Here is a 25,886-nt window from a genome sequence, read left to right on the forward strand (position 1 = left end):
CAAGGATATGACAAGATACCACATGGAACCCTAATCAGTAAACTGGAGCAGATGGGGATGGATATAGGGTTGGTAAGATGGATAGGAAGGTTGTTGATGGAGAGATACCAGAGTGGTTTATTCAGGAGTTGAGTCTAAATGACAGCTTGTGGCTAGTGGTGTGCCGCAGGGCTCTGCTCTTGGACCACTACTTTTCAATTTGTTCATCAATGATATAGGAAAGGAACTGAGAGGAAGTATTCACTTGTTTGCTGATGATGAAAAGTTGGGTCGACCAATTGTGAGTGCACAGGATGTCAAAATTTTACGGGATTATTTGGAGGTGTGGGAAAGGAAAAATGGATGTCAATTTAATGTGGCAAAGTGTAAGGTTATGCATTTTAGGGTGAAAAGAATAGCAGCAGTACACGACATTAGTGGAAACGCACTAACGGAGATTGATGAGGCCAGGGATTTGGGAATGTTGGTGGATAGGGAATTGAAGTTTAGGATGCACATTTCAAAAGTGGCTAACTCAGCTCACCAAATCACTTGGCTTCTGAAAAATACTTTAACATGCAGAGACAAACAAGTTATTGTTCCTCTGTATCGAGCCTCGATAAGACCCCATCTTGACTACTGTGCCCAGTTATGGGTGCCAAGTTTTCTTCGTGATGAGGAGGAAGTGGAGAGGATCCAGAGAAGAGTGACCAAGATGATAGCAGGTCTGTGGAATGAATCTTAAGAGAATAGGTTGAAGATTTGTAGGTTGCAAAAATTGGTCGATAGGTGGAAAAGGGGTGATATGATTGAGATATTCAAATTACTGAAGGGTTTCCATAAGATTAATCCAGAAGATATTTTTGAAAATGGGACTGGTGGTGGGAGGACTAGGGGCGCATGGAAGCTGGGCAAGAATGTGGTTATCAAGGGTGTTAGAGCTGTTTTTTACTTGGAGAGTGGTGAATGAGTGGAATAAGCTGCCAGTCTGTTGTGGGTGCTGCAACCGTGAATGAGTTCAAGGCCAGGTATGATAGATATGGTGTGAAGGTCGAATAGTTGTTCTTGACATGATGTTAGGGGCCTCCCTCGATGAGTCTGTTGACTCCTTGGAGTTGCCTGGAATAATAATAATAATAAGTAGTCTTGTAGAAGGTTATAACAATTGGAGAAATGCAAGTACAACTTTGCATAGATGTGAGACTAGTTTAGCTCACATGAATAATTTCTTAAAATGGAAGGAACTTGATAAAATTTAAAAAACAATACTACTATTGATTGCCAGATTCAAAGCATGTATGAAATGGAAAAGAAACACTGGACGAGTGTTTTAGAACACTTGATTGAAATTATAAAATTCCTTGGTAGCCAAAATTTAGCTTTATGCAGATCAGCTGATATATTATATTATATGAAAGGAATAACGGCAAATTTTTAAAATTAGTCTAACTGTTTGAGAAGTTTGATCCCGTTATGGAAAATCATGTGGAAAGGGCTCTACAAGGAAACAATAGGGTACACTATTTGAGCAAAGACAGTCAAAATGAAATATTGGAAACTTTAAGTAATGCAATCAGAGATACAATTTTATTATCAATTCGAAAATCTAAATATTATTCCATAATTTTAGACTGCACACCTGATGCAAGTAAAACTGAACAAATGACCATTATTATTCGCTTTGTTTCCTGTGACAATGGAATTGTGAAGATCAGGGAAAACCTTTTAGGTTTTGCAGATATATCAGATTCAACAGAACGTGGTCTATGTGGAATAATAGTGGAACTGGAAAAATGGAACATTCCCATTGAAGACATGCGAGGTGAAGGGTATGACAATGGGACAAATATGAAAGGGAAAAAATATGGGCTCCAAAATTTGCTTTTTTACAAAAATCCTCGAGCATTTTACGTGCCATGTGCTGCTCATACTCCAAATTTAATCAATAACGATGCAGCCAAAGTGAATGCAGATACAATTAGTTTCTTTGCAATTATTCAAGAAATATATTTCTTTTCATTCTCTTACAAACGTTGGGCAATCCTTTTTAAGTTCATAAAAAATTTAACATTGAAACAGCCATCAGAAACGCGATAGAAAAGCAAAATTAATGCAATCCGTCCTCTACGATATCAGTCAGGAGAAATTTACGATGCACTTTTTGAAATTTTAAATAATGAAAATTTTAATAAAGAAACTCAGCATGAAGCACAAAGATTATGTGCTAAAAGAAAGGATAAATTTATTTGCTTTCTTATAACTTGGCGTGATTTACTTAACAGAATAAAGCCTGTGAGTAAAATGCTTCAAGACAAAAATATGAACATCACACTTGCTTTAGAATCTATTGAAAACTTAAAAATATTCTTACAAGAGTATCGATCAGATACAAATTTTAAAGAAGTTCTAAAAACAGCAAAAGAACTTAATAAAGAGGTGGATGGAGAACAAGAATTTAAAACTGGTACGGAAGTTTCACGTCGAAAGAAAACACGACAATTTGACTACGAGCATGATGACGAAATGCCACAATCGCCAGTAGATAAATTTAGAGTGAATGTGTTTTATACACTTCTAGACGTTGCAATGTGTTCGTTAATAGAACGTTTTGAACTAAAAACATATAATTTCAATTTATTGTATAGATTAAAAATTAATAACGAATATTTACGAAAAAATTGTGACGATTTAGAGATTCTCTTGATAGATGGCGACAATAAAGGCGTAAATGCAATAGAACTATATGACGAGTTAATTTAAATATTCAAAACCCCTTTCGATATTATTACTTTTATTGTGTCCAATAATTTATCTTTCCCTAACTTTTCAATTGCTTTAAGAACACTATGAACGTTACCTGTTAGTGTAGCGAGCGGTGAACGTTCCTTTTCCAAGTTGAAATTGATTAAAACCTACTTAAGAACAAGTATGCCACAAAAAAGGCTTGTTAGTTTGGCATTAATAGATATTGAATATGTGCGGAATTAGATGTTAAGACCATTCATTATTTCTAATTTGGTGAATATGAAATCATGACAACTAAAATTTTAATAAAAAAATTTCAAGTATATTTATGTAATTTAATTTATTTTCTGTTATTCTGTAAAGATTTTATTTTTTGAATACTTATATTAATATTAATAAAATATTCTAATTATTATTTTTGAATTCTTTTATTTTCTCATCTATCTTGAGTTTCTTTTATTTTCCTAAAAGATAGTTCCACTTATAAAAATTATTAAAAAATTTTTACAACTTACTAAGAATTTAGTAAAATGTAAGAATTTTTTAAACTTTAGTTCAAGTAAATTTTAACTTTAATTAAAATTCATTTTAATTTTGTTAGCGATTCAGGTCGGTGAGAAGGCTATAATCCCTGTTTCTCTTATATTCAACGATTAAAGTGAACTGGCTTTATCAAAATTTGCTTTAACTTTTGAAAATTTTTTGAATATTCAGGTTTTTAATGATTATCCTGTCTAGTCAACACCCCCGGTTCATTACATTTAGCGAACCAACGTGTGGCTGTTCTGTCAAAATTTATTTAAGAAATTTCAAATATAATAAATTTAGTTTAATCCTTTATCCAAGTGTGAACAAACAAAATTTGCACCTGAAAGTATCTTCAGGACTGGAATAAGGTGGTACAACACCAAGGCAACTCGTTGCAAAGGTGGAGCAAGCTACCAACAACTCCTGTCTCAGTATCTCTTATAATGCAAAACACATCTCCTTGCAGATATGTCTAATGTTATGCATTAAGGGAAGGGCCACTACCCAGACTAGTTTCGACCTTTATTGAGGTCTCTTCAGTGGGAGCCAGGCCCAAGTTGAGATACCAGGCAGAAGCATTAGCAGGTCATCTCTACCTATAGGAATTGCCAAATGGTTTGTCACCCTTTTTTAATAAATAACTCTGGATTTAGAGAAAGATGTTGAAATTTTATTTTTCACTTGGTTAGAGTATAATAAATTTAGTTTAATCCTTTATCCATGTGTGAGCAAACAAAGTTTGCGCCTGAAAGTATCTTCAGGACTGGAATAAGGTGGTACAACACCAAGACTCCAGAGTTATTTATTAAAAAAGGGTGGCACACCATTTGGCAATTCCTATAGGTAGAGATGACCTGCTAATGTTTCTGCCTGGTATCTCAACTTGGGCCTGGCTCCCACTGAAGAGACCTCAATAAAGGTCGAAACTAGTCTGGGTAGTGGCCCTTCCCTTAATGCATAACGTTAGACATATCCGCAAGGAGATGTGTTTTGCATTATAGGAGATACTGAGACAGGAGTTGTTGGTAGCTTGCTCCACCTTTGCAACGAGTTGCCTTGGTGTTGTACCACCTTATTCCAGTCCTGAAGATACTTTCAGGTGCAAACTTTGTTTGCTCACACTTGGATAAAGGATTAAACTAAATTTATTATACTCTAAGTGAAAAATAAAATTTCAACGAAATTTCAAATATAATTTAAATTTTTATTATCGTAAAAGAACCACACATGCCTGGATCATTACAGGGGCGCCTAGAGAGACATTGTGTGCAGGCAGCAAAGACCTTAGCCGGCTCTGCCCGGCTACTCTACGAACTCTCGGTTGTTGCGTAAAAGTGGTCAACTTATTTTTACAAAACGTTCAGTTTCTACATTCGGCTGGATCTAATATCCAGTTGATTTTTATAATTTTGCATTGCTGAAATGAAGCCTTTTGGCTCTTCATTTTAGTAAATTGCTTTCTTTAATTTCCTTGCACCCTTTGTTTAGATGTTTTTCTTTATCTGTAACATCAGACTGTAAAACACAAGGATACACCTTTACAAAATGATCACTCAGCAACTAAACTATTTCTATTGGTTATCACCTTTCTACCATGCACATTGTTTGAAGTCATTCTACCATAGTCAATTTCCCTCTTATTTGCTAGATAACAAAAAATTCTTTTGGATTTACTTCAGCGTGGTTGGCTAATTCTCTCTCTCTTTCATAGTCTGATTTGGCCTTCCTTAACCACCTCACCGGTCATTATGGATCAAATACGCATCCTCATACGTTTCATATCCATCATATATTTCAATATAATATCAATGGTATTACAATTTTAATGTACTTCGCATCAGTGAATTTTTTTTCAGCCCCTGCTTTATACCCTACTCATCTACTAATTCCAACTTGGTTTATCCTCCTGACCTTGGGTATTCATTCTGATACTGATACTCTCAAGCAATCTCTGACCACTTGCCATGCACTGCTGACATTCTTTCTTTGAAGCTTCTCAAGCCTTGGCAGTTTCAAAATGACTCCTGAGTCTCTCATAATCACCAGCCTTATAATTAAACACTCTTTCTTGACAGAGAACTCCATGTGCTTGACAACTTCTCAGAACAAGACCAAATGGTCTCTCCCCAATTGGAGACAGAGTGTTGACCTTGGTTATGGACACATCTGTTCCTGTTCAGATCCAATACCCTCGAAACCCTTAAATAATGTTTCATGCAATTATCCCTTTGCAACTCTATAAATCCTACGTTCATCTTGTCATGCCCTCCTTCCTCCCTGCAATAAATGTCTCCATAGTTAAAGAGTCTATAACAATTGTTTGGTCTACATGCATTGTGCTAATTTGATGATACATGGCATCCACATCTTCCTGCAGATCCTCTGGTCTATAGCAGCACCCAACAATATATTTGGTCATATTTGCCTCTATCTCGCACCACACAGCCTCAAATGAACTATCTCCCTCAGACCTAATATCCTCTTTAACTTCTCATTTTTAGTTGTAATCCTGCAGCTATCATCAGCAACAGTCCATGTCCTGTTCCTTCTATCCTCCCTGAAACACAATACCCTTCACATTCTATCCCTGTATCTGTATCATTTTCAGTACTCAGACCTCAGTCATGAATATAATTTTTGGAAAAGTTGAACTTACAAATTCGAAAACTCTCACCGTTATTCCTGATACTCGAAGCATTTATGTACATGCATTCCTAATCATTGTACACCCGATGTCTGGAGAGTAAACTAAACTAGGTAGGAGTCTGAAGGATGAGTAATATCATTAAGAAGACCTTAAAAAATAAAAAAAAAAGCGGAACATATATAAGGATAAAAGGTGACTCAGAGGATGAGTCTCAATTGATTGCAGTTTGGTGGCTGCTCTTCTAAGCCCGACACCGAGGCCACTAGAACGGAAGCATCAAGGCAGCTTTGAGACGATGTGGCTGCTGTTTTCTATACCTCACCATTCAGGTGTGACGTGTGTGCACCATATCTTCTGCAAATGAAGATGGGAAATAAGAAATTATGTTCTTGGTCAAATATTAAGTGATACAAAAAGTGTAAATTAACAGGCAAAATCCATTGCTGGCACTGACTTGACATTAGCGACAGTACGAACATATAATACAGGTCTGTAGCTTTGATGAGTGGCAAGTATGGATTATGGTCATACTGTGGTAAATGCATCAACTTGAACTTCTTTATGTTCATGTACCACAAATATGGATTATGTTCGTACTGTCGCTAATGTCAAGTCAGTGCCAGCAATGGATTTTGCCTGTTAATTTGCACTTTTTGTATCACTTAATATTTGACCAAGAATATAATTTCTTATTTCCCATCTTCATTTGCAGAAGATATAGTGCACACACATCACACCTAAATGGTGAGGCATAGGAAACAGCAGCCACATCGTCTCAAAGGCTGCCTTGATGCTTCCATTCTAGTGGTCTAATCGCCAGAGCCATTGCACCATAACAGTACGAAAGCAACTCCGGCTAGCGCTGCCTTTCCAAGCATGAGACACAAACTGTATCGTTGCAGTGACTAGACGGGATTCTAACTTAGAGGCATTCAGTCATAATCCCATGGATGGTAGCTTCGTATCACTGGTCACTCAATCAAGCACATGTACCAAGTGTCCGAAACTGTGGTCCCCTCTCGTACCGAGCAGGATTACAATTGCAACGACTAGTCATCAGTATGGTAAAACTAACCTGTCTCAACTCCTCAGTGAGCTGGACTCTCTTGGTACTTACTCATCCTGTCTTAAGAACCTAAAGATGTTCAATTCTTAATTTGTGGTACATGAACATAAAGAAGTTCAAGTTCATGCATTTACCACAGTATGACCATAATCCATACTTGCCACTCATCAAAGCTACAGACACCTGTATTATATGTTCGTACTGTCGCTAATGTCAAGTCAGTGCCAGCAATGGATTTTGCCTGTTAATTTGCACTTTTTGTATCACTTAATATTTGACAAAGAACATAATTTCTTATTTCCCATCTTAACCTAACTTAAGTACTACTGTAAATCTATCTTCTCTTCGGGGCCTCTTACGAGGCCTGCCGTAACTGGTATCACAAAAGTGGTTCACCAGGAATTTCAAAGTGTGCTATAAGCACACTCATCAGGCTTCCCCTGAAGATTTATAAGACAGAATTTGTAGGTTATCTCAAAAGCTGAACCAGGGCTCGATCCAATGCGTCCACCTCATGGAGAGTCATGTATACGCCAGCCAATTTCAGAAAATCTTAACTGATATTCTTTCACTTAAACATTCAGAGCACTGACCACAATTCATACAGGCTCAAGCAACTATCAAAATGCTTTCCTTTAATTAGAAAGTTAGATTCCCCTGGTCTGTTCCAGTTCAGAGTTGGTTGTTAGTTGCTAACCAAAACAGTTGCCTAAAAAGCACTTCAACAAGCATGAGGTCAAGAATATCCATACTTGAAGCAGAAAAAGCCACCAAGTGCCTGAAATGTAGAAAGGCAGCAGGAGTAGATGATATTCGACTAGAAATACTCAAGTAGAGAGGTATAAAAGTATTATAGTGGCTGCACTGCATAGTTCAGAATGCTTAGACAGAGGGATGAATTCCAGATGATTGGAGAGAAGCTCCATAGTACCCATATATAAAAAGGGAAATAAAACTGATTATGAGAATTACAGAGGTATTTCTCTACTGAGTGTTCCTGGTAAGATTTATGCCAATATACTTGAGAAATGGTTGAGAAGGACTGTGGAAGAGAAGCTTGGTGAAGAACAAGCTGTATTCAGGCCAAATAAAAGCTGTGAGGATCAGATTTTCACTATAAGAAAAAGTACAGGAAGGTGGTTTAATGTTAAATCTGGTCAGACAAGCACGTACGTTATCCCCTATTATTCATTATCTATATGGATCACATTAAAGGAAAGTGGTATTAAACCTCATAAAAATTGGAGATGTTAATGTCAACTCTTTGCTTTAAGCAGATGTTATACGTCTAAATAAATCCACTACAAGCCTACAAGATTCCTGACTAAATTGAATAACTGTTCTAATAGATATGCTATGAAGATCAGTAATAACAAGACAGACACAATGAAAATAGGCAGAAACATTGAAAATGTCAACTGCATTATGAATGGAGAACCTACAGAACAAGTAAAACAGTTCAGCTACTTAGGCACAATTTTTAGTGAAGATGGTAAATTAAATATGGAAATAGACAACAGAATCAATAAAGCTGGTATGGTAGGAAGTCAACCGAATAAATTTATATGGAATAAGAGAGAAATTAGTCAAAACACTAAATTGGCTGTATACAAGACAGTGTTCAAACCAATTTTAGCTTATGGATCTGAGTTATAGGGTATGAGAGCTGGGTTAGAAGTAAAACACTTGATCAAAGACTAGAGACCGCAGATAGAGAGTCCTGAGAGAGATTAGGGAAGTCAACAGATAGCAATATCATATCAAAAATGAGGATATCAAGAAAAAACATGACATTATTAGCAGCCAGGAATGTGTTAGCAGAGCTAATCTCATGTGGTATGGTTGCTTAAACTAAATGGGAGAGGGAAGATTAGCAAAACAAGTGTTCTCTGCCAGGTTGGCAGGAAAAAGACCCAGAGGAAAACCCAGATATAGGAGGACTGACATGGTAAAAAGTCCCTTAGAAGACAGAAATATAACATCTGATAATGTTGAAGTCTTGACAGGTAACAGATTAATTTGTAGATAGGAAGTTAGTAATGATGTAAATTTTTCATGTAGTACTATCATATCCTGTCCTGTATCCCCCCCCCACCCCACTGAGGGTTTATGTCAGGAATTTGATAATAATGATGATGAAAAGGTGACTAGCTAATCCATTAATATGACAAGTTCAGGCAACAAAGGTGATCAATTATGAGAAAAAGTTAGCCCAACAGGCAAATGGAAATCCCAAAGAATATTTTTGTTATGTGGCAAGTAGGAGAAAGATTGCCTATGGAAGGATAACTAAGTGCAGATGGTAGAGTGGCAACAGAAGCAAATGAAATTGTTGAACTACTGACTTACCATTTCTCAAGGGTATATAAAACATCATCATCATCATTAAATTCCTGACATGTACCCTCAAGGGATGTACAGGATATGATAGTACTACATGAAAAATTTACATCATTACTAACTTGCTATCTACAATTTTCATCCAAATCAGTCTGTTACTTGTCAAGATTCCAACATTATCAGATCTTATATTTCTATCGTCTAAGGCATTTTGTACCGTATCAATCCACCTATATCTTGGTCTTCCTCTGGGTCGTTTACTAGCCAACCTGGCAGAGAACACTTGTTTTGTTAATCTTTCCTGGCCCATTCTGTTTAAGTGACCATACCACCTGAGATTAGCTTTGCTAACACATTCCCAGATGCTGACAATGTCAAGTTCTTTCCTAATATCCTCATTATTAATATGATATTGCCATTGATGACATCTGTTCATGCCTCCAATCTTTCTCAGGAGTCTCATATCTGCGGTCTCTAGTCTTTGGTCAAGTGTTTTACTTCTGACCCAGCTCTCAGATCCACAAATTAAAACTGGTTTGAACACTGCCTTGTATACAGCTAATTTAGGGTGCGACTAATTTCTCCCTTATTCCATATGAATTTATTCAATTAACTTCCTACCATACCAGATTTGTTGATTCTGTTGTCTATTTCCATATTTAATTTGCCATCTTCACTAAAAAGCATGCCTAAGTAGCTGAAATGTTTTACTTTTTCCACAGGATCTCCATTCACAACACAGTTGACATTTTCAACGATTCTGCCTATTTTCATTGTCTTTTTTTTTTATTGCTGACCTTCATACCATATCTATTACAACAATTATTTAATTTAGTCAGGGAATCTTGCAAACTTGTAATGGATTTATTTAGAAGAATAACATCGTCCGCATAAAGCAAAGAGCTGACGTTAACATCTCCAATTCTGATATCATGTTTAAATACCACTTTCCTTCATAATGTGATCCATATAGATAATGAATAACAGATGGGATAATGTACATCCCTGTCTCACACCAGATTTAACATTAAACCATCTTCCTGTACTTCCTTCAATTCTAACTGCTGACTTACAACTCAAATAAAGACTAAGTGTTGATTGATATAATGCCCCATCGACACCATATAACTGTAGTGTATTGAATAGCTTCTCTCTTGGCACCGTGTCGTATGCCTTTTCCAGATCGACAAAACTTAAATACAGATCTGTGTTATATTCCCATGCTTTCTCAACTATTTGTCATAAAGTGAAGATCTTATCCTGACAGCCTCTATTTGGCATTAATCCAGCTTGTTCTTCATCAAGCTTTTCTTCAACAATTTGTGTCAACTGTTTCTCAGGTATACTGGCATAAATCTTGCCCAGAACACTCAGTAGGGAAATACCTCTGTAATTCTCGCATTCAGTTTTATTTCCCTTTTTATATATGGGTACAATTAGAGCCCTACTTCCAATCATCAGGAATTCGTCCCTCTGTCCAGGCCTTCTGAACTACACAGTGCAGCCACTGTAAGACTTTTATACCACCATACTTCAGCATTTCTGGTCGAATATTATCTACTCCAATATAACATCCAAGTGATGATATTGTTATGGCAGAGGTGACAGGGACTGATGTGAGAACAGAAGTTGATGAACTGGATGTACACGAGATATAGCAGAACCTGAATGTAAATACATATGTAGCACTGGATGGGATATTGGCACGCAATTTAAGAAAAAGTGCAGAATAACTGGTGATGCCTTGAACTAGGTGGTTTAATTTAAGTCTCAGCTCTGACAAAGTTTCAAGGCATCACCAGTGATGCCTTGAATGAGAATGAGTAAATGAGAATGGATAAGGCAAAACAATTCCTTTGCTTAAAAGAGTATCTATGCTAGTCGCAGCAAATTATAGACCAATCAATATCTCAGGAGTGATGATAAATGTACTAGAAAAGTTGGTCTAGAAGAAAATTCAGGAAAGGGTGGATAAGAAGATGATACTCTATGAAGGACCAGTGATGTCGTAGTAATCTATAATCTACGAACTTTTTATAATAGAGTGACATCTGAATTGGATAAACTGAATAGCTACATAGTGATACTGCTGGATTTTCCAAAAGTGTTTGATAGGACACCACATGGAACTCTGTTATGCAAAGTGCATCAAATGGGTTGGATATGAAACATGATATGGATCATAGGATGGTTGATGAACAGATAAAAATGTAGTATATGGAAGAACAGAATTCTGAAAGCAAGGTGACCAGTGGTGTGCTGCAAGGCTCTATGCTTAGACCACTGCTCTTTTTTATACATAAATGATATAGGAAATAATTGGAAGGGACATATTCAGTTGGTTGCTCATGATGCTGAGTGGGAAGGGTATTAGCTAATCAAGGTGATATTCATATGGGATTCTGCCGTTTCTTCACCCTCCCTTGGGACTGTTTAAACCCTCTTAGTGAGGAATGAAGTATGTATTTTATGATTGTAGACCGGTGTGAATTCGTGGGCCAGTTTGCCTGTTCTGAGGGATGAAAAACCCTCTACCTTCGGAGGCTGGCTAACTCGCCTTTAGTCAAAAGAGACCAGATAAAGTTCTTCACGAACCAAGGGCTTCAATTATACTGACTGAGCTACTCTATACAGAACTTGCATTGCAGGATGATTTAAATTGGCTCACAGTATGGGCAAAACATAATGGATGTCAATTTAATGTGGAAAAGTATAAACATGTGTTTTGGGATACAAAGGTTACAAGTTGTGTACCACATTGAGGGAATGTACTCCAGGAAATTAATGAAGCAAGGGATTTGGAGGTAGTAGTAGTATAGATATAGAGTTGAAATTTAGAGTGCATGTTGCTAAAGTAGCAGGTTTGCTCATAGAATCACTTGACTATTGAAGTACATACTAATAAACAGAGATAAGGGACTTATCATTCCTCTTTATAAAGCCTTTTTGCAAATGCATCTGGATTACTGTACTCAGATCTAGTCACCTGGGTAACCAGAGGCAAGTGACCAAGATGGTGCATGGCCTGTGGATTGTTTCTTATGAAGATAGATCAAGGGTTTGTGGATTGCAGAAGTTCGTTTATAGGCGAAAAAGGATGGTGTGATATGATAGAAACATTTAAGTTGCTTAAAGTATTTTATCAGATTGATGGAGGGGAATTTTATCATTTATATTTTAATAATACAAAATATCTTCCATTTGAAAAACAGAACCTGCAGCTATCTTAAATTACAAACACTTCAAAGTAAAAACAACATTTTTTTTAATATAATGAAGTAGTAATCTAAATTACAGTGTTATTTATATTACATTATGGTGAACACTAGAATCACTTGCATTTCATGATGACTTCAGATTTTTTTTTTAAAAAAAGTGTATACATACATACATATATGTATATAAGAAATCTTTTATTAGTCCAGCAAGATTCAAGATGGTCCAATTAACTTATTCACAAAACTATACAATTCATCATCTTCAAGAACACCAACAAATTTATCCACAACCTGACCATTTTTCATTCCAAGTACTGCTGGAACTGCTGATACCTTAAGATAAGGAAAAAGAAAACTATCAGAAATAAATCATATATAAGACGATTAGCAACAACTGATTAAAATTATTTAAACAAATATGCTCATGAAACTGTATAAAGATACATGATTAGTCTTGTTGTATGTATACATGCTGATAATGACTCGTGTTTTTTTTATAAAATGGATGACAATGCATTTGATGTAACCACTAAAATAATGTAATTATTACTTTGTGTAATTTGCTAAAGTTGATTTAGTATCTTCATGGAACAAGAGAAACAGAGAGAGGCTCCATGAGTAAAATGAACCTACCTAGTGAGCATGATGGCTACTCTTAGCCATTGCCACATGCTATGTTTGTGGCATGTAAGCTTCCTGTCAAAAATATAGCAGATGAGAGATGTGAGCATGCATGTATTCCGAAATGTAGACAATAGGAAGTGGTAAGTGATTTTAATATTAGTATCTCAGGCTTTAATAGTAGCAGAAGTAGTACTCTGTAAACATGGGAGTGCCAGTACAGAGAAAGAGAGAGAGATACAAGTAGAATGATGATAAAGAGTGAGGAAAGTGTTGATGGATTTAATTTTAGATAGCATGAGTGGAGAAGCAGCAGTTCTGACAAATGGCTGAATGTACTGTCAAATGTTAAGTGAAAGCAAAATGCTTGGAGAAAGAAACAGAAGTACTGAGAAAGGAAATGGAAGGCACAAAGACTACTAAGTTGAGGAAGGCAAAGAAAAAGACAGAGTTGGAAAAAAAAAAAAAGGTTACAATGAGAAAAAGAGAGAATGGGAGACCCAGGGAGGGAGTGAAAGTCAAGAAAGTATAGAAATAAGGTGTTTTTTTTTTTTTCTGGAGCAACAAAGGTGACCGGATTACCAACCCATTGCTATTTTGTCATTTGTTTAGACAATCAGTGTGGTCTAAACAAATGGAGGATATCATCAACAGTCAACTGAAAAACCCAAATTTCTGGGGGGGGGGGGGGACGCTGCTAACTCCATATCAGATTGACTAACTCACCTTCAACTTCGTTCTTCAAATTGCCTATGGAGAAGCTATGGATACCATGTCATTTTCTTTATTTTCTATTTCGTAATTTCTATTTATGCAAATGATTTAATATTCAGTTATGATATTTATTTATCCCAATTTTGTTTAAGAAACTCACTATCCTAGCCATTCAGGCATTAAATTTAAGATGATTAAAGATTATTTACAAAATTAAATAAAATTACCATATTGTAGATCTGACAAAACAACAGACTAATTTGGAATATTACAAATAACATAAACATAACCTTTAAACCAACCTTGATGTGTTTACATACTGATGAACACATGGATGTGAAGAAGCTACAAATCAATACATTTGAATACCATTAGAAGAGTATGGACACAAAACACAAATATATTAATATATTTCATCAATGCGGACATTTGGATGATTCATTGTGTAGTACTATCATATACACAATTTTTGAGAATATATACACAGAAATTTAATGATAACAAATACCATTAACTAATTGTATGAAGAATATCACACAGAACTTTCTTTATCACTTACATCATACTGCATTGCTAAATCAGTATTATCATCAACATCAACTTTAGCCAAATGGACCTTGTCTTCTTTAGTGGCAATAATAGCTTCTAGCCTTGGCCCTAATATTTTACAAGGACCACACCAACTAGGAAAAAATAATACATAAGTGAATCATGAATTATAATCTTGTTTATATTTGGATATATAACAACTAAAAGTAGTAGTATTAGATTTAATATAAACATCAGAAGAACTATGAACAATCATATCATTTAATCATTTCTTCCTATTCTTAATAGCTCTCATCACAATTTCTATTCTATGTTGTAATAGATTTCACGGTATGATATGAACACAGATGGATATCTGTGTTCATATCGTACCGTGAAATCTATTACAACATGTCTGACAAACACATAAGCCTATCCACGGGTATAAAAATTTCTATTCTAATTCTAGGTTAACTTGTGAAATCACAAAACAGAAAAGAGGAGAAAAGTTGTGGATGTCAATTTCCGAAAGTACAGTTCCACCAATGTGGTATACAGCTGGTAATCTTTTCATCCCAAAATGCATAACCTTACTTACACTTTGCCAAATTAAATTGACATCCACCATTCTCCTTTGCCCAGACTCCCAGTCTATCCAAATCATCCTGCAAAATTTTAACGTCTGCATTAACTATTGCTCTCAGATCCTTTCCTATATTGTTAATGTACAAATTAAATGGTAGCAGCCCAAGAACAGAGCCCTGCAGCATGCCACTAGTCAGGCCTTCTTTTGGACTCTTCTCCTGAATAAACTACTTTCTGATATCTCTCCATTAACACTCTTATCCACCTCACCAACCCTATATCCAACCCCACGTGCTACAATTTATTGATTAGAATTCCATATGGTATCTTGTCAAAGGCTTTTGCATAGCCCAACAATATCACTGTAAACCCATTACCTTTATCCATCTCAGCTGTCACAGTATTATAAAACATGAACAAGTTACTGAGGCATGATCTACCCTTCAAAAAACCATGTTGTCCCCATACAGCATCCCATTTTCCATCTATCCATTCCTGTATTTTGCTCTTGACCAACTTCTCTAGTACCTCGACAACAACTCCTAATATCAAATATGACTTTATTGAAATTGAACTCTCCATATTTTTCACTTTCTTCTAATAATAAAACAATCTACTAAGGACCATTTTTTTTGCTAAGTTGATGAAAAATGTTATAATTGTTGCAAGCATGAAAAATGTCAGACTTGATAATGATCTTTCCAAAAATAACAGTAATAATTTATAACTGACATTGGTCTAATCTAACAGATAGAAATTTTTTTAAATACTTATGAAGATAGATGCCAGGTGAGGTCTCTAGTGAAAGCAAACGTCACAAACGTCTACTCCCTACCCCACCTATTTGGCATGTTAGTGAGTGTAAACATTTCCATAAGTGTGGCATCCGTTTGTGTTTTATAGTTTTATTTGAATGGGGTTTTTTAGTTACCGAAAAGGTGAGGTCAGAGTCGGATGCATTTGCAGTGGAAAAGAAGAAGATAAGTTTTCATTATTTAGTTATTTAGTATAGTTAAATAAGGTTTATACTTATAGTATCATGTAAGTAAATTAGCTTTCAGTAGAGCATACCATATAGTATAGTAGAGCATTATTCAAATAGTTCCTCAGCACTATTTGAATAATGGTGGCAGCAGCAGCTCCAATTACAAATGGTGTATCACGAAGTATTCCCCCATTTAAGGACTATAATTTGCATAACACACCACAGGATTTTGTGGCATGAGTGATTGTGGTATGTATGCGTCCTAGCAGTTGGTTATGCAGCAGGAGAGAGAAGGGGGAGTAGATATATACGCAAAAGGTAAGCAATGGGAAGAACTTAGTGAGTTAGAGATTACCATAACCAATCTCATTGCTTCAGAGATGGGAGAATCTCAACCTAGAGAGACGAATAGTGGGATAGAGGGTGAGAATATAATAACGAGCGAAATATGAATGAAAAAAATAAGAGTGGGGAGTGTGGAAAGTTTCAATGATTGTGAAGTTTTCGGAGATGGTCTTAATTGGGAAGATGAATGGCGAGCAAGAGTGGCTAACTTACAGAGAGAGAGAGAGAGAGAGAGAGTGATAAGCTGAAAGAGGAAGCGGAATGTCTTGGGAATGAGTGGAGATGTGTGAAAGATGAGATTAGGCAAATGGAAGAGATGAATGCAAGGCAAATCAAAGTAGGGGTGAGAGAGAGAACAGAAACAGTAGAAGAGAGGGAATGAGAAGAATGCGAGGGAGTGCTGGAACCATGGATAGAGTGATGCCAGCATGGTGGGTAAGTAGAGGAAAACAGAGAGAAAGTGTTAGAGGAGAGAGGGTTGCAGGTGAGCAATCAAGGAACAGAGTGGTAAGAAGTGTGATGTATGGAGACTCAATGATCCGTGGTGTGCAAAATAGGATGCCAGAGTGTTTGCCTGGAGGAACGATAGAAAGTGTGGCTATGGCAATCAAACAGGTGAAAGGGTGAATGAGATTGTGATTATTGAGATTATAATCATGATTATAACCACTATCTAGATAAAACAAAATGAAGAAATAGAAATAGAATGGCTTAATATAAAAACAATACTTAATATAAAAACGATACAGCAGCAAATGAAAGCTTAGGAAAGACCAAAAAATTCAATAAAAGGAAAAAACCAAAGATCTGGGATGATACAATCAAAGAAGTAATCAAAAAGAAAAAAAAAGCCTATCACAAATGGTTAAGCAGTAAAAGATTAGAAGATGAAATAGAATATAAAAGAATAAGAACCATAGATAAAAGAGAAGTCAGAAAAAGACAGAGAATCATGGAACAAATTTGTTTCTAATTTAGAACATGATTTATATAAAATAAGACCCAATGTATATAAGATTTTGAAACACTTCAATGAAGATACCAAAGAAAACATAAAATTAAACACCGAATTGAAATTAGAAGAAATTCTAAATTACTGCACAGAATTGTGGATAGAGAAATATTTAAAAAAAGACAACTGGCAAACTATTAACGAAAATGAAAAGGAAATAACTAAAGAAGAATTAGAAATCAGCCTGAAAGAAACAAGAAACGGAAAATCACCTGAAGAAGATAAGCTAGGTTCAGAACTACATAAATACACAGGAACAAGATTCAAAGAAAGACTTTTATTATTTTTAAATAAAATTTATTCAACTGGTATCCCCCCAAAAGAATGGAAAAAAGCAATTGTGATTCCCATCTTTAAAAAAGGTAATAGAGGTCACCCTAAAAACTATAGAGGTATCAGTATACTAAATTCCTGTTACAAAATATATAGCAGAATCTTAAATAGCAAACTAATGAAATATTCCGAAGACTTTATTTTAGAAGTACAGAATGGATTTAGAAAAGGACGATCATGTATAGACCCGGCCTTTTGCCTAAAATTAATAATAGAGAAAAGAAGAGAATACAATTTAGAAACACATATTGCATTTATTGACTTTGAAAAAGCATTTGACAAAGTTAAAACAAACATATTATTTAACATATTAAAAGAAAGACAAATACCAAATAATATCCTAAAAGTTATCACAAGTATATATGAAAATAATCAAATACAAATAAGATTAAATCATGAGTTATCATATACGAGAGAGATAAAGCAAGGGGTCCAAACAGAGATGTCCCCTCTCAGCAACTCTTGTTAATATTTATTTAAATGAAATAATAATAAAATGGAATAAAAATTTACATCAAGGAATTAAACTTTCTCCTACAGTGAACTTAAACACTCTCCTTTTTGCCGACGACCAAATAATAATTACAAATTCTGAAGATAATTTACAGAAAGCTATTTTAGATCTAAATGAGATAGCCAAAGATTATGGTATGATAATATCAACAGAAAAATCAAAAACTATGGCCTTTAAAGGAGAAGATCCAGCCAGAACTAAAATAGTAATATATAACAAGAACAGGCGAATTCATTTAACTACCTAGGATGTCTGATCACATATGAAAATGAAAAAGATATAAATGTAAAAATTGCAAAATATTTAAAATTAACAGGTGTAATTAACTGTATATTTAAACGAAACCTAGTTCAAAAACAAACAAAAACAAAATTAAACCAAGAACCAGTAATAGAAAAAATTAAAAAATATAAACATAAATGGATGGAACACATTCAAAGAATGAAAACAGAGAGATTACCAAAACAAACCTTAAAGTACAAGCCATTGGGAAAAAGAAAACCAGGACGTCCTCTTAAACAATGACTTCTAAGGCAACAGGCCATGATAGGCCTAATTGATATGCATGATGATGACGATCATGATTATAATGGTGGGCACAAATGACTTGAGAAGCAGTGTAAATCGAGTGGTGAGAGATCTCAGATTCATGCTTGAGGTTGTACAAAAGAAAACACAGAGAGGAAAGATGTGTGTGTGTGTGTTGCTCAGGTATGATAATGACGAGCTGAGCAGAAGAGCAGTAATATCAATAGCATAATAGCCAGAATGTGTCAACAGAGAGGATTAGAATATGTGGATGATTGGAGGGCATTTGAAGACAGAAGGGAACTGTATGCGAGGGACTGCTTGCGTTTGACTGAGGAAGGATGTAGGCATCTGGAAAGATTACTGTTTTCTGAACGAGTCGGCATGTCAATGCAAGGAAACTAGAATTCCCAGTGTAGATGGTAGCAGGGGTGGCCTCTTGTGGGAATGGGTGCTTGGGGAAGAGGGATGACATCAGGTAACACTGCGTCCAGTGAAGTCTGGAGGGGATAATAATAGGTAGAGAAACAGTGACATTTTTATGCTTTATACTAATGCCAGGAGTATCTGGAATAGAGGAGATAAATTGGAACTACAGCAGTATAAATCATGAAGAGGAAAATCTATGCAGTAATAAGGGAATGGAATTTTCTAGAATTCTTGAGAGAGACAAATATTCTTAGGCAACGTGTAATAGAGGGAACAAGCGGTTCAAGAGTTTTGGATTTGGTCACAGCATCAGAAGAGCTGGTAATAAGTGAGATGACATCTCTCCCACCAGTTGGGGAGAGTGACCATGTGGTTTTGACTTAGAAGATGAATAGACATGCAGGTGTATCAAAGAGAACGTATGTGGAATTATGAGGCAGGTGATTATAGCAGTCTTAGATATCAACTTAGAGCAGCTTCATGGAGGGCAGAATTGGAAGCCTGGGATATCATTAGTGCTTGGGAAATTGTGAAGGAATATTTGTTAACAGCAATAGTAAGAAGAGGACACAATTTGGTGTAAAGTGAACGACAAACAATATCAAACAGGAACTTCAGATGAAAAAGAGATTATGGAAGAGATATAAGCAGAGAGTGGAGAGCAAATGCATGAAGAATATAAGACTCAGGCCATGAGAGTGACTAGTATGGTAAAGAAGGTTAAACTGGAATATGAATAGAGATTGGCCCTAAGATCCAAAGAAAATCCTAGGGAATTTTTTAGCTATGTGGGCAGTAGGAGGAGAAATGATTGTGGAAGAATGACATTGTCGGATAAAAATGGGAACATGTGACTGATGTAGAGGACATAGTGGAATTGTTCAATGAGCACTTTACTGGAGTATTTCATCCTGGAGAAGTAAGTTTTAATACTAGAGGGATAGGGCAGGTTCAAGGTTTAGAGGAGAGTGTGTTCCAAATACTCAATATTTGAAAGTATTATGAGGTTCAAGTGGAGGCAATGGTGCTAATGAAGCAACTGTTAGCCAAGAGAAAGTTATGAATGGCATGAAAATCAAGGGGAGGAAGGCAAGCATCGGATGGCAATGGGATTGACATTAGGTAGTGTGACTGGAGATACCGAAGATCTCAAGGATGGCGCAAACTGTGTCAGTGAATCTCGAATGAGGGTAGGATGCTTAGAGAGAGAGAGAGAGTAGAAGGTATGAAAAAGCAGTTGACTTGTGTGAAAGCGGAGATTAAAAGACCGAAAGATCAAATGATGCAAAATGAACAAGAAGTATGAGAGAAAGTTATGGTAATCAAAAGAAGAGAGACTGGATGAACCAGATGATTGATTGATTGATCTCATCCTAGGGGATAGAGTCCCCTAATGAGGGGTTCACGACAAAATTAATGCAGCCGGTTCATCACTCCTTGCTGCATCCCCTTAAGGGTAGTGTTCATGACTGTAATTCCGTGTGTGTTCACGGGGCCTGTTTGCCTGCATGCGGGAGGAAAAACCCTGCTGTCCACACACAAGACCAGCTAACTTGGCGATGGCTTAGAAAGATCCTTAAGCTCCTCACATTGTCGATGGGAATCAAACCTAGGACACTCCTTCCCCAGGCATATGGTTGTGAAGCGCAAAGCCAATAGGCTAACCGCATGGATGGATGAACCAGGGAGAGGAAATTAAATTAAATTAAAGAAAGTTGGCAGTGTACAAGAGAAAGGGAAAATGAGATGAGAGGAAGGCAGATAAGTTGGTGAGAAAGGAGTGAGGGATGCAGTTGAGCATCTCTCATGAATGGTTCTGTGAGGGAGGTGATGTATAGAGATTCAATAATTTGCATTGAATGCAGAACAGAATGTTAGAGGAATGATTGCTACGAAGAATGGAAGACATTGTGTATATGGCAATAAAGCAAGGTGAGAACGTGAATGATATGATGGTTGGTACGATCTGTGAGGTAGTGTGAATTGGGTAGTTAGAGATTTGAGGTTATTGTTACAAACTGTGCAGCAGAAAAGTGTTTTACTCAGATATGATAATGCAGAATTGAGGAAAACAGCAATAATGAATGGCAAGATACCAAAGATGTGCTGAAAAAGGTCTACAGTATGTGGTATGCTTAGAGTACAACAGAGAATTGAAAAGAGCTATGCAGGAGACAGACTGCATTTAAACAGTAAAAGGGATAAGCATCAGGAGAACTTGTCTTCTCAGGAGAGGTGAAGTGTTAGGGCAGGGAAAAGAGATGCCATGGTGGATGGTAGCAGGGGTAGATTCTTGTGAGATTAGTCACTTGGAAGATGGGAGAATGTATGGTATACTGTAGTCAAATTGAGTCTAAAGGGAATAATGAGTGCAGAAATAACAACAATGCATAGATGTTTCTTTATACAAATGTCAGAAGTATCAGGAATAAAGGAAGTGAATTGGTTGCATTGATATTAATTCAGAATGGGAAGGGCAACAGGGTGACAGTGTTACTCATAAGCAATGAGTTGAATCTCTCAGAATGGAGAATATGGAAGGAAATGGCACTAATAGTTTTTAAAGTATGGTGTGATGTGGAGGTGGGCAAGACAAAATATTTAAAATATTATAGGATAAGGAACAAAGAGGATAATGAGCAGGATATGTTTAGGCAAATCAATTTGGGAATACAAAGTGATTTAAAATTATGGGAGATTTTAATTATGGCAGTATAAATTGGACAAGGTAAGCAGAATACTGTAGTAAAGGAATGGAGTTTCCCAAATTCTTGAGGGACAAATGTCTCAGGCAATTTGTAACTTGAGTGTTTTGGATTTGGTCCTTGGATCAGAGGAGCTCATTTTAATGGAATTGTTGATCTTGCCTCCCATTGGTGAAAAGGAGATAACCTGACCAGTGCAGATGGCATAATGGAGCAGTTTATCAGGACATTTCGAACAGTAAATATTCTCATCATCATCAAATTTCTGACATTTACTCTCAACGGATGTGCAGGATATGATAGTACTACATGAAAAATTTATATCATTACTAACTACCTACCCACATTTTGATGCGCTAATACCCTCAACATTTAAATGGAAGAAAAATATTATGTCCAATATTCCTTAAATTCTTGAGGGACAAATGTCTCAGGCAATTAGTAACTCGAAAATCCAAAACTCGAGTGTTTTGGATTTGGTCCTTGTATCAGAGGATATCATTTTAATGGAACTGTTAATCTTACCTCCCATTGGTGAAAAGGAGATAACCTGACCAGTGCAGATGGCATAATGGAGCAGTTTATCATGGCATTTCAAACAGTAAATATTCTCATCATCATCATCAAATTTCTGACATTTACCCTCAAGGGGTGTACAGGATATGATAGTACTAAATAAAAAATTTACATCACTACTAACTACCTACCCACATTTTGATTCGCTAATACTCTCAACATATAACTGAAAGATAAACATTATGTCCAATATTCCTTATCAGCTGGTTCAAAGAGTGAAAGTTCTGATTTCCATGTGTAAGTATGGTGGGGAGATTGCACAATTTCACAATGGTCTGGCTGCCAGTCGCTCTAGCTCTTTAGCATGATTCAGGACACACCACAAGGAGGCGAACAAGAATTGCACCTCTAATCTTCTGTCCGATGTTTGTCATAAATTTCATATTTGTATTTGCCTGAATGTAGACTTTTTTTTTTTTTTATCATATATGTGTATCTTATCTATACTCATGTATTATATCTTATTGTCTTTTAACCATGTGTACAAGCCATACGATAAATAAATAAATAATCTACCCACAATTTTCTGCCAAATTCTGTAACCTGTGAAGACTCCAACATAATCAGATCTTATATTTCTATCTTCTAAGGCACTTCTTACCATATCAGTCCACCTATACCTTGGTCTTCCTCTGAGTCATTTTCCAGCCAACCCGGCAGAGAACACTTGGTTTGCTAATCTTTCCTCGCCCATTCTGTATAAGTGACCATACTACCTGAGATTAGCTCTGCTAACACATTCCTGGATGTTGACAATATCAAGTTCTTTCTTACTATCCTCGTTTTTAATATGATATTGCCATTGATGCCATCAATCACACCCCTAATCTCAGGACTCTCATATATTCGGTGTCTAGTCTTTGGTCAAATGTTTTACTTCTAACCCAACTCTCAGATCCATAAGTTAAAATTGGTTTTGAACACAGTCTTGTATACAGCTAATTTAGTGTTTTGACTAATTTCTCTCTTATTCCATAAAAATTTATCCAGTTGACTTCCTACCATATTAGCTTTGTTGATTCTGTTGTCTATTTCCATATTTAATTTACCATCATCATCATCAAATTCCTGCCATGTACCCTCAAGGGGTGTACAGGATTTGATAGTACTAGATGAAAAATTTACATCATTACTAACTTCCTACCTACAATTTTCCTCCAAATCAGTCTGTTACTTGTAAACTCCAACATTACCAGATCTTATATATCTATCGTCTAAGGCACTTTGTACCATATCAATCCACCTATATTTTGGTCTTCCTCTGGGTCGTTTTTTTACCAACTTGGCAGAGAACACTTGTTTTGTTAATCTTTCCTGGCCCATTCTGTTTAAGTGACCATACCACCTGAGATTAGCTCTGCTAACGCATTACTGGATGCTGACAATGTGAAGTTCTTTCCTAATATTCTCGTTTTTAATATGATATTGCCATTGATGCCATCTGTTCATGCCTGTAATCTTTCTCAGGACTCTCATATCTTCGGTCTCTAGTTTTCGGTGAAGTGTTTTACTTCTAAACCAGCTCTCAGATCCATAAGTTAAAACTGGCTTGAACACTGTCTTGTATACAGCTAATTTAGTGGTCGGCGACTAATTTCTCTCTTATTCCATATGAATTTATTTAATTGACTTCCTACCATACCAGCTTTGTTGATTCTGTTGTCTATTTCCATATTTAATTTACCATCTTCACTAAAAATCATGCCTAAGTAGCTGAAATGTTTCACTTGTTCCACAGGTTCTCCATTCACAGCACAGTTGATATTTTCAATGATTCTGACTAATTTCATTGTCTTTGTCTTTTTATTGCTGACCTTCATACCATATCTATTACAACAGTTATTCAATTTAGTTAGAGAATCTTGCAGACTTGTAGCAGATTTATTTAGAAGTATAACATCGTCCGCATAAACCAAAGAGCTGACATTAACATCTCCAATTTTGATATCATGTTTAATACCAATTTCCTTCATAATGTGATCTATATAGATAATGAATCACAGAAGGGATAATGTACATCCTTGTCTCACACCAGATTTAACATTAAACCATTTTCCAGTATTTCCTTCAATTCTAACTGCTGACTTACAACTCAAATAAAGACCAAGTATTGCTTGATATAATGCCCAATTGACACCATATAACTGTGGCGTATTGAATAGCTTCTCTCTTGGGACCTTGTCATATGCCTTTTCTAAATCGACAAAACTTAAATACAGATCTTTGTTATATTCCTATTATTTCCTCACTATTTGTTGTAAAGTGAAGATCTGATCCCGACAAACTCTATTTGGCCTGAATCCAGCTTGTTCTTCACCAAGCTTTTCTTCCACAATTCTTCTCAACCTTTTCTCAAGTATACTTGCATAGATCTTGCCAGGAGCATTTAGTAGGTAAATACCTCTGCAATTGTCACATTCAGTTTTATTTCCCTTTTTATATATGGGTACTATGAGCTCTACTCCAATCATTGGGAATTCGTCCCTCTCTCCAGGCATTCTGAACTATGCAGTGCAGCCACTGTAAGACTTCTATACCACTCTTGTGTAGAGGCTTAAGTGCTGTGAGGACATTATGTTGGAGGTTTTATGGATTTTTTACAACACTCAAAAAGAATTAAAATAGAATTTAATACTTCCTATATTTCGTCCTAGTCACTAGGACATCTACGGGGATTACAAAGACAATTAATGTAACATGCACACAAAAACTTACAATACTAAGCCCAACCACATGGGTGACAATAAAGTCCTATCTAGGTGGAGCGTCCTCTAAGGGCAGTTGTAGGTGGCCTGGAATGTAAGGTGGGACCTCTGGTGATGACCGTTTCCCAAATCTTTGGAAGCTTAATACAACCGTATTTGTTAAGATTTGGTTGGTTTTTGAGAGCTGCTGCTGCTTCTAAGAAAAGTCTCTCTTTCTTGAATTTGCTGTGGTGGAGCATGGTGGTTTTCTTCCATGATACTCTGTGGGTAGTGTCCAAAACATGGTCAGCCAAGCCTGAATGGCCATAGTTGTGTTTAACGATGTACGACTTGTGTTCCTCTAGGCGGATGGATGATCTGCCTGTCTGTCCAAAGTACGCAAGCTTAGAGGAACAGGGTACTTTGTAAACTCCAGGCAGAGAGAGAGGAGGGAGCTGATCTTTTGTAGAACGGATAAGGGTAGCCAGTTTGCGGTAGGGCTTATATGCTGTGTGTAGGTTATACTTTTTTAGTATCTTGGCTATTTTTTCCGAAGTGCCACGGATGTAGGGTATGGTGATGGCATTTTTAAATTCTTGTTGACACGAGGGATGGGGAATGGAGGAGGAATTGATTATTTTTTTGATGCTGTGTTCGCTGTAGCCATTGGAGAGGAAAGTTCTGTGTATGTGGTTAAGCTCAGTAGTGAGGGCGGTTCCACTGGAACAAAGATTGTGTGCTCTCTTGGTAAGGGTTTTAATGATGCCATATTGTTGTGAGGGGTGGTGGTGGTGGGAGAGTTTG

The 25,886-nt window shown here is 36.3% G+C and overlaps 1 protein-coding gene across 1 annotated transcript in view; it reads right to left on the reverse strand.

Moving 5' to 3' along the window:
• Positions 1 to 12,553: 12,553 nt before the first annotated feature.
• LOC150107879 (thioredoxin, mitochondrial-like) overlaps positions 12,554 to 25,886 on the reverse strand; it is a 35,018-nt gene continuing 21,685 nt past the window's right edge. Inside the window, exons 2-3 of the mRNA XM_090415404.1 lie at positions 14,418 to 14,541; positions 12,554 to 12,856 (exon numbers count right to left, since the gene is read on the reverse strand). Coding sequence (XP_090271530.1) covers positions 12,737 to 12,856; positions 14,418 to 14,541 — 244 coding nt within the window. The 3' untranslated portion in view covers positions 12,554 to 12,736. The remainder of the gene's footprint in view (positions 12,857 to 14,417; positions 14,542 to 25,886) is intronic.

Source organism: Typopeltis vanoorti, chromosome 3, assembly GCF_054136105.1.
Source record: "Typopeltis vanoorti isolate ZY-2024b chromosome 3, IOZ_Tvanoo_1.0, whole genome shotgun sequence".
Taxonomy (NCBI): Eukaryota; Metazoa; Arthropoda; class Arachnida; order Uropygi; family Thelyphonidae; genus Typopeltis; species Typopeltis vanoorti.